The sequence below is a fragment of the Cryptotermes secundus genome, unplaced genomic scaffold (genome assembly GCF_002891405.2).
Source record: "Cryptotermes secundus unplaced genomic scaffold, Csec_1.0 scaffold514, whole genome shotgun sequence".
Classification (NCBI taxonomy): domain Eukaryota; kingdom Metazoa; phylum Arthropoda; class Insecta; order Blattodea; family Kalotermitidae; genus Cryptotermes; species Cryptotermes secundus.
This window is the reverse complement of record NW_019739218.1, coordinates 74,135-84,174: the sequence shown is the minus strand read 5'-3', so window position 1 is coordinate 84,174 and position 10,040 is coordinate 74,135. Positions and strand designations below refer to the sequence as shown.

Sequence of the window (10,040 nt, the reverse complement as noted above, 5' to 3'; positions counted from 1 at the left end):
AGGACTCTCCGCCAGAATTCTTTACCAGGCTCGACTGTATTTCTGTGAAAGATTGCGATGGGTTTAGCAAGTAGTTGTCGGGGAAGAAACAAAGAAATAGTATCAATTTTGTTCAGTATCTTCGTGGAATACAAGTAGATTCTAAACCGTTCTGACGATGGTGTATAACACTTAGAATTACTGAGTTTTTGTACTCTGTCCATCATCCGATATTCTAAAAAGGAGAGAAAACGGAGTTTCGGAAACAGGATCTGTTTGCGTCCTCTGCTGTGGAGGGAGATATCTGCTCTTTTGGGTTCCTTAGAAAGCGCTAACATCAATCACTGCTCTTTGTATGGGACCCAACAGAGTAGGTGTCTCCCCCACTCACCTGAGGATACAAACAGATCCAGTTTCCGCAATGTTGTGTTCTCTAATTTTAGTATACCGGACGATGGACCAAGTCCAAAACCTAAGTAATTTTGGGGATTTTTCGAATACCCCCATTTGTAATACCGAGGATGGTCTTTGTAGCACATTCAGCGATGATTTCATTAACCACATTTTGGAGAGCCGAACCAGGGAACATGGAGTTTTGGGGGAGATATATTGTGATAATTGGAGGATGATGAAACTGCCGCAGGATCGTGTCCAATGGCGAGTTTTGTTTAATCACAGTTTTTTATCAGTTTTAATTAGACAGCTTTGTGACTGCGCGGTTTTCGAGGCGAATGCAGGGGCGTTCTAATTATTAAAGAAATAAAGAGAAATTGGCGATTAATTTACAGAAATGTTGGTGGCAATTAAGCGGCCTGCTTCTGTTTGCAGCCGATGTCGCCCATCCATACCACCAGCTGCTGTCTCCGCGTCTCTCCGAGCTGGCCCCCGGGGGACACAATACAGACTCGCCTCCTGCAGGTGTCCCGGCTATTACCTTGGCAGCGCCGCCTCCGGCGGCGGCAGCAGCAGCAGCGTTCATGGCATCACCCAGCATCCTGGGTGCTTTCCAACCGTACTCGCCTTTCCTGCCCATGATGGCGGACTCAAAAACACGTAAGAACATATAATCGTATATTGTCATGTGTATGGGTGGCTGTAGACAGGGTTTTCTTTGGTGAATGGATTTATTGATCACTTATACACACGACTCGGAACTACACTCAATTACAGCGCCACCGCTGGTCTCCACATTATATTATTCAGTGTTACACTCACACTAATGTTCTCAGTCTGCTACACTCCCGCTAGTCGTTTCCTGGTAACGGCTTCTAACAGTGGAGATTCTTCAACTTCCGCGCTCACGCCTTTGCCGGCTGACCGCCTTCTCTCAACTGAACAAAGCTCAAAGTCAAAGGCAAAGTTATTTTATGATTGGCGGTTTATTGCCAATCAGTTCATCTTGGCGTCAGGCCCGTTGAAGTCCACGAACAGAGCTCTTTATTTAACTGAGCCCTTGCTTTAATACTCCTTATGTAATATCCTCTCTGACGAGAACATGAATTGGTCTCTTATGAGTATTTTTCGCCTTTCGTCATGCGTATGTGTCTCAGTGCATGTTACTGAAAATTGTTCCTTTTGCATTATACACAAGTTCTCTGTCAATACAGGCGTTGCACAGCAGATCATGCCTATTTGAACTTTGCCTCGCTTATAACCCCTCGGCATGGACCATGTAGAATAACCCGCTTGTAACCGACCTGCCAACCCCAGCTTAATTTAATTTAGTAGCATGTTTTGATCCATGTAAATTAACATGTTCGGTTAGGTTTACTTGTAACCTACAGCAAATGGATGAGAGGTACATAGGCTATTTCTTGCCCTCAAGAAGGAGTTTTAGCCCAAACTCTCGAATGAAAAAGACAAAAGAAAAACGACTGGTCAACGCAGATGCGAAGTGAAAGAGGAAGGCTCTTTATAAAGTCACACAAAATTTTACTTTTCTGAATCCTTTGAGAATACAATATGTGACTGTTTTTAACCCATAACTTTTAAGATTGGTGGTCTCTCAGCCCAAGCCAAGCGTAATATTTGTCAAAGCTCCTGATAGGATTTACGTTAAGTTTTAGCGCCTAAATTTCCTGTAATACCTAAACGGGTTGGGGGAATACTCAATTAGTGTACTCCCATTTTTTTAAAATGACCAATCCTCGTAATTTAGGTAGCTGACTTGTTGACCGAGACTACTCCGAGAGTTTCGAGGAGAAGGCATTCTGCAGAAAGTCTTATTCCAGATCGCAAACCATTCGGACCCAAATTCAATCTAGTGCGGCAGTGGCGTCCACTAGGGACAAAAATGTCTTGTGGAACAAAGTGTGTGTGTGTGTGTGTTATAACAGGAGCTCCCACTTCCCTTCCTGAGCGAGACCCTGCCAAACGGCCTGAGAACTGAATCTTAGCTCTACCGGCGGAACTAGCTACACCACCGCTACCCCCTTATCAATCCTTCACACCTTTCAAAAAACTGTAAACTGATAGTAGCAGTTTACTGGCGCCCAAACTAAACCAATTACCCTAAAGATCAGAGGAGTGTAAGTAGGATAAATGAAGAAGGGTAAAGCCAGCTGTAGCCACCGCAGCCCGTAGCAGTCCAGCAGCCAGCGGCCGAAGACGACAGTAAAGTAAGTGGACACAACGAGCGAGCCGTTATAATACGACGATCAGCGTGTGGGGCAAGAAGTCTCACCGAGTGTGTAGAGTCCAGCACTGAGTGGGTCGGTTTGAAGAGCATGGCGCCCGACGTAGAGGCCCTTGGGGAGAGCGAGAAGAGCATGCCGCCAAACGTGTAGGCAAACGGTTACACGCTTCTCAACAATACTTCCATTGTTGGGCGTCAACTCGTTGCAGTGAAAACGTTTTTTAACTAATCGTACACGCTACATCCCGTTTCCGACAATTGCTCTATTGTTAAGTGAGTGTATGTTGTGGGCATTACCTGGCAACGGCTGTTTGTCTAGCTTTGAGCAAATATCCCACAATTTAATTCTGAGCATTGTGATATGGTCTAAATGCTTTAATATGCTACATTATTTTTTTAAGATGCCATGTCAGATTGAAAAGCTTAAATCAGAGACAGCCCGAAATTGCTTCCGAACGGAGCTACAGCCGTCGCGTTTTGTAGCTGAGCAAAAGCAAAGGGATGAATATATCATTATTAACTCTTCAATACTGAAGACTGACGCAGTATGTAGGCACGAAACGTCGACAACTTTGCCCACATGCACACGATGCAGCCACGCAAGAATTGTATCAACGGATAAAGACTGCGAAAACTTAATATCAGTTATCATTGACCAAACTATTAATTGGAACATTACAATCCGCAGCCAAAAAGGGAACACACATCCCGAGACACGATATACACGGAGCATAAGAGGAAANGCATTTGGAGTGTACTAATTGTGATACTGCAGATAGCAGTAATCGTCACATTGTAATTTGGGTGATTGTGAGAGCGGATGTGAAATAAAATTCGCTATATAAAATACGACGTGAAGTTATTTGTCGCGATATACGCCCAATAAGGGACAATATGCTACAGTATTTTTTAAGATGCCATGTCAGATTGAAAAGCTTAAATCACAGACAGCCCGAAATTACTTCCGAACGGAGTTACAGCCGTCGCGTTTTGTAGCTGAGGCAAAAGCAAAGGGAAGAATATATCATTATTAACTCTTCAATACTGAAGATTGAGGCACGAAACGTCCACAACTTTGCCCACATGCACACGTTGCAGCCACACAAGAATTGTATCAACGGATAAAGACTGCGAAAACTTAAAATCTGTTATCATTGACCAACCTATTAATTGGAACAGAGTTCTTTTGAGAGGCTGATAGTCGCTCAACCGATCAAGATATCCACGCCTTTTCATGGAATATCAAGCTATATTACAACGTTCACGAAATGCCAATATTATACTTTATACTGAGCCACTTAGATAAAGAAATAGCGCCGAACTCTCTCATTTTAAGATCAATTTCAATATTAGTCCATCGACGTTTAGTTCTATTAAGTGTGTTCTCCCTTCACATTTTACAAATAAAATTGTGTACGCATTTAAAACATGCCATGCGTGCTATATATCCCACCGCCTTGACATCGCTTAATACTGTTTAACAGATCCCATGCTGACACGAGCCCTGACCGGAGTCGGTACATGTGCCAATCCAAAGAGACCGCGCGGGGAGAAGAAGCCAATCCCAGAGGACCAGAAGGATGAGAAGTATTATGAGAGGCGGAAGAGGAACAACCAGGCAGCAAAAAAATCGAGAGACGCGAGGAAGATGAGGGAGGACCAGGTAAAGTCACGTGTTCCCGGTCGCCAAACCGTGGAGCAACACGAACATAGCAGAGAATGTGGGCTCGCCGAAATAGCTACCTAATAAGAGAAATGCATGAAATGAAAAGAAATAAGAGAAAGCTGATATTTCACTTGTCGTCTTTTTTGGATGTGACATTCTATCTCGCTCTCTCTCTCTCTCTCTCTCACACACACACACACACACACACACATACACACACACACAGATCGATGGCATCGGAAACTAGGAATTTTGGAGAATATTTTGGGCTTGTCATTCAAGGGCCCGAGCGAAGATTTCAAACACAATTTGGAAAGACCAGTCCAAACAGAATTTAGCGACATAATTCGCTTAGTTACAGCGACAATATCAAGCAATTCTGGCATAACGCTTCATAGTCACAATAATTTTGACTTAATATGATCAGAACAGTCACACTGATGTCGGAATGGGGCCCAAATCCTTGGAAAGTTATAAGAAGGCTCCATATGATATCATATCAACATTTTGGTAGGAGTAGGGTTAAAAAAGGTACAATTGCCCCTGTGCTTAAATAATCAAGCGCTACGCCATGAAGGCGTATGGGGGGCTGAACGTACAGATCCACGTTTTCTTAACCTCGGCATTAGTTTGAGGAGATTAGTCAGCTTCACGCACAAGCCGCTTTACTCCCGGGGAAAGAGCCCTTGGTGTCCACTGGCTAGGAAGTTGGGTGGGCCCCAGAGCTGGTCTGGACGTTAACAAAAGGATAGGCAAAGACGCATAATGAGGAACTTCAATATTTTAACACTTCACCAAATAATAGTGATAAAAACAAGGAGAATGAGTTGGGCGAGCCATGTAGCAAGCAAGCAAACATTGGAGATGTTAAATATGTAGGACATTCTAGCGAAGATTCTGAATGGAAGATAACCTGGGAGACCTAGTGTAGACAGAATATAATATTAGAATGGATCTCAGAAAAAAGAAATATGTTGGGATGTTTTGGACTGGCTCAGGACATGGTCCATTACCGAGCTCATTTCAAAGATACTTATGGCTCCATAGAACACGAGGTAAATCCTTGGTTATCCGAGTTACCAACCGTGTTTGAAAAAAGCTACTTTGACCCATACGAACGTTCTGAATAATTGTTTTTCTTTAAATAACACATACATTGCCGATCACAGAGGTCTAAGGCATGAACCGTCTTCTCACGCTCGAACGCCGGGATCGTGGGTTCGAATCCCACTTGAGACATGGGTGTATCAATGCGTTTATTCTGTGTTTGTGTTGTTCTGTGTGTAGGTAGCGGCCTTGTGACGAGCTGATCCCCCGTCCAAGGAGTCCTACCGACTGTGAATAGATTAAGAAACTGAAAAAGCGGCTAAGGTCCGCAAAATCTGTAGAACCACAGAGAGATAAACACGTGAAGTAATTTTGTTACAAAATATTAACTCTACTAAGTGATCAATGTTACTACGTTTGCATGTTTCATCCATCCGAACTGTACAGTTAGGAGCACAAGTGCGTGCGCAAAGCCAAGCAATCCAATATCACTAAATGCAATCTGCCCTGGTCAGAAAACTTTATAATTCGACCGTCACGTTAAACACCATTACAAGACTTCCAACGTGGATGGCATTAACGAAACTGTTTAGCGGCCATATTGTTTTAGAAGCCTGTATCACACAGGAATTGAATGACATTCACTTCGGCCTTCTTGCTAAATTGGCAAACTAACTCGGCTCGTTGATATTATACGCGATGTAAGGTAAAAAGATGAAGAAATACCTGTAATAGACCGTGAAGGTCAATAGAGTTGTGAGACTTCGAGACTCCTACATTTTCTCTAGACAGTCGGCTGAAAGATGGCGGTGAGGTTGTCTGCCTTACTTGCCGGCCGGCCGTCCTTTGCTCCCAGGAAGATACTGGTATGAGTTTCTGTTAGAGGTTGAGTCGCCCGCAATGTCATAGTGAGGCTGGAAGTGTTAGGTCAATTGAAAAATCTAATTCCCTCATTTTGAATCGAACCCGAACATCCCAGCTTTTAGTGCAGTGCCTCAACCAGCCACGTTACCGCGTGCTCCAATCCACACCGAATAACCCCATGGATCCATGAATAAATTAAGAACAGATTCAAGTCGAGCTGATCTGGCGCCAATGGAGGTTTTTGAGGTTAACTATGGCAGATTTCAAGCAATCTGTTCTAGTAGACAATAGGCACAGAAATGGAGCATTAAATTGTGTAATTATCGTTTAAAGCTCTGGATAATCTCACAATACTTCAGACTGACAAGGTACACACTCCATCATATAAGTTACTAGTGCAACATGCGTGTGAATTGAACGGGAAAGCTCACCGTTTGTTATGTAAGTTTCCATACTATTAACTTCCAACTTAACTTCTCACTCACTCATGAAGCTGAGCCCTTCTAGAGAAGCCCCAAATTGTGCAGCTACTCCAGAACTTCCCAGCATTTTATGGAACCCGAAGGTTCATTACCGTGCTCAAAAATGCCTTCCACTGGTCTCTGTCTTGAGCCGGATCAATCCAATCCATACCAACCCATTCTATATCCCTAAGATCCATTTTAATATCGTTCATCTACCTACGTCTTGGTCTTCCTAATGGTCTCTTTCTTTCTGGCTTTCCCATTAATATCCTATATGCAGTCCTCTTCGCCCCCTTCGTGCTACATGCCCTTCCCATATCATCTGCCTTGACTTCATCATTCCTATTATACTTGGAGAAGAGTACAAGTTATGAAGTTCCTCATTACGCAGTTTTCTCCAACCTCCGTCACTTTCTATCGTATTTATTTCGAATTCTACATGTCGACGTTTAATGTCATCTCCCACGGATAATACACACAAATAATTAAGCGGAAACTGCCTTTTTAATTTTAATCGTTTCTTGCATCCTGTTGTGTGTTTAATCAATAGTAGAGTGAATTTACCGACTACACAACACGTTTTTATTATCACCACATGTTTCGACCTTAAGAGGTCATCTTCAGGTGTATGAAGACGGCTGTATAATTACACGCGGTCACATTCACTTTTCACTCATTCGACCTTGTATCTTTTCCAGACTTACGCTCACCAATATGTCGAGTTCTTTCTATAAAACACAGGTTAAACTTATTATTATTCTAATTTAATTGTTAAAAGTTAAAACTGCCTTCTTTATAGGAGGGCTATATGGAAATTAACCTCCTGTGAGCTGTTAACAAAATAAGCAATAAGCAATGAGAACGAACATCAGGCTTATAAAACCTGACGGTGAGACGAGAGGGACTCGATTTGACGTCCTGAAGTTGCGTGACGCTTGTTCCAGATCGCTCTGCGGGCCACGATGCTGGAGCACGAGAACGCCCTGCTACGAGCACAGGTTATAACGCTGAAGGAGGAGATCCAGTCACTCAGGCACATGCTACTGCAGACCAAGACAGAGGAAATGGCTCAACAGCGACCCACGTGATCACCTGTGCTCGTCGAAATTTCAGTGTTATTGTATAGATCGATGTGCAGTTCGTGAGAATCTGAATGGCTGTGATTAACTTGTACATAATCAATTGAAGAGTGTGATGTTAATTACTTCTCCTTAAATTTATATCAGAAGATGGTGTATAAATGTTGTAGATGAGGCTGACGAGTGGTTGGGCAGGTTGACTACATGGAATATACGTCCTATATTATATTCCTCACTTCTTTCACCGTCAATTTTCTGTTTAAAATATTAGACGTGTATTTAATTAAAATACAGCCGTGGGATTTTACGAGTTATTTATACAGGAATGGTACCTAAATTGGAGCCGGGATAGCGTAGTCTGTACAGCGACTGGCTATGGGCTGGACGACCGAGGGTTTGAGTTCGACACCCGGTAGGGTCAAGAAATTTCACTTCTCTAATCGTCCAGACTGGCTCTGGGGTCCACCCAAGCTCTCTTCCTGGGGTAAAGCGGTCGTGGCGTGAAGCTGACCACTCAACTCCAATTAGTGCCGAGGTCAAGAAAATGTAGATCTATACATCCACTCCCCCATACGTCTTCATGGCGTGGTGCTTAATTAGTTAAGGACGGGGATATCTTTGCCTTACCTCTCATGACCGCTGGCCCAGATTCGAACCCGCGCTTCCGCTATCGAGTTTATCAGAATTATGTAAGTGAGAAAGATGTGAAGTCACGTGAACAATTGATGTAATCCGTGCTGTGGGTCTACTTAAACTGTGGAAACCTCATTTTACACAGTTAAGCCTAAATATGTAATTACTGAAAACAAAAGTTTCGACAAATCAAATGTTCAGGAAGGCAGAAATTGAAATATTTCTCAAACGAGGCATGAGAAACCAGGGTAATTAACAACTATTTTAACCCCACCGAGCTAAATAACTAACTTCATGGAGCTGAGCCCTTCTTGAGAAGCCGCCAATTATGGAGCTACTCCAGAACTTCCCAGCATTTTATGGAACCCGAAGGTTCATTTCCGTGTTCAAAAGTGCCCTCCACTGGTCCCTATCCTGAGCCAGATCAACCCAATCCATCCCATTCTCCGTAAGCGTTATTTTAATGTTTTCAACTCACATACTTCTTGGTCTTCCTAGTGGTCTCTTTCCTTCAGGCTTTTCCCACTAATTTCCTATACGCAGTCCTTTTCGCCCCATTCGTGCTACATGTCCTGCCAATCTTATTCTCCTTGGCTTCATCATTCTAATTTTATTTGGCGAAGAGTAAAAGTTATGAAGCTCCTCATTATGCAGTTTTCTCCAGCCTCCCGTCGCTTCATCTCTCTTCGGTCCAAATGTTCTCTTCTGCACAGGGATTGCTTTATCTTTAAATTTTTTATTCCTCCTAATGAATGTTTGATTCTTTAATAATTTACCTTCTGAATCTCGTATTGAGATCGTGAAAAAATCGATAAGCATCCCTGAATAGGGAAAGGTTGGGGTTGGAATATCATCTGTCTGTCTACCTGCATGTGTGTACCTTTCCCTAGCGTCAGATCGGTTGGACGTATTCTACTCATACTCGATGTTTAAGTTTATCCACCAGAGGTCGGTGCCCAGTGAATAAGGGTCCTTTAAAAGGCCCACAAAGAATACAGCGGCCTTATGTTAGAAAGAAACTCTGATGATTAGGTCTATAAGGTGCCCAAATATTTATGTAACTTGCATATGTTTTAGTCCGGTCTAGAAAAACGAGATTAGCGGCCGTGGGGATCCGTGTGCTGACCACGCGACACCCTCTATCCGCAGAAGTTGGCACTAACTTCGCCGTCAAACGGCCCGTCGCTCGGTCGGTATAATTCGCTTGCGGACTACAGGTCACGGGGTTTGTTTTGCATATATTTTAGCTTGTACAACAGATGACCGACAATGGCCTACTGAAAAACTGATTATGTTCTCATGGTAACGTAGTCAAGGTCAACTGTATTCGAGAACATGGCGCGATGTCACCGACTTCTTTGTATAAAGTTCTGAATCCTGGTTTTCGGAAAATGTTCCTCGTTTAGGATTATAGGCATGTTGCAAGTATAAGCGACCTCCGTAGTCTAGGAGTAACGTTCCCACTTCATGACTCAAGGTACGCGGGTTCAAACCCGGCGGAGGCCGTGGAATTTTTAAGGGCGGAAAAATTCAGGGAACAAGTACTCCGGGAGGGACTTTAAGCCGTGGGTCCCGTGTCGCAGATTTACGGTACGTAAAAGATCCTCATGTCTCTAGGAGACCTCTGAGCAAAATTAGGCAACAATTTCCCACCCAAGTAGTTTCCAATGTCT

The 10,040-nt window shown here is 43.3% G+C and overlaps 1 protein-coding gene across 1 annotated transcript; it reads left to right on the top strand.

The window, feature by feature from the left end:
* The first annotated feature begins 909 nt into the window (after nucleotides 1-909).
* Nucleotides 910-8,076, top strand: LOC111871725 (D site-binding protein). Its single transcript, XM_023865020.2, has 3 exons — nucleotides 910-1,032; nucleotides 4,099-4,277; nucleotides 7,600-8,076. The coding sequence occupies exons 1-3, from the start codon at nucleotides 957-959 to the stop codon at nucleotides 7,741-7,743; spliced, it is 399 nt and encodes a 132-aa protein (XP_023720788.1). The 5' UTR covers nucleotides 910-956; the 3' UTR covers nucleotides 7,744-8,076.
* The last annotated feature ends 1,964 nt before the right edge of the window (nucleotides 8,077-10,040 follow it).

Bases quoted from the DNA above. Each gene is read 5' to 3' on its own strand.
- LOC111871725 (XM_023865020.2), top strand. From the start codon at position 957: ATGGCATCACCCAGCATCCTGGGTGCTTTCCAACCGTACTCGCCTTTC. The intron at 1,033-4,098 runs GTAAGAACATAT...ACTGTTTAACAG, and splicing joins GATGGCGGACTCAAAAACAC to ATCCCATGCTGACACGAGCC. The intron at 4,278-7,599 runs GTAAAGTCACGT...CGCTTGTTCCAG, and splicing joins GGAAGATGAGGGAGGACCAG to ATCGCTCTGCGGGCCACGAT.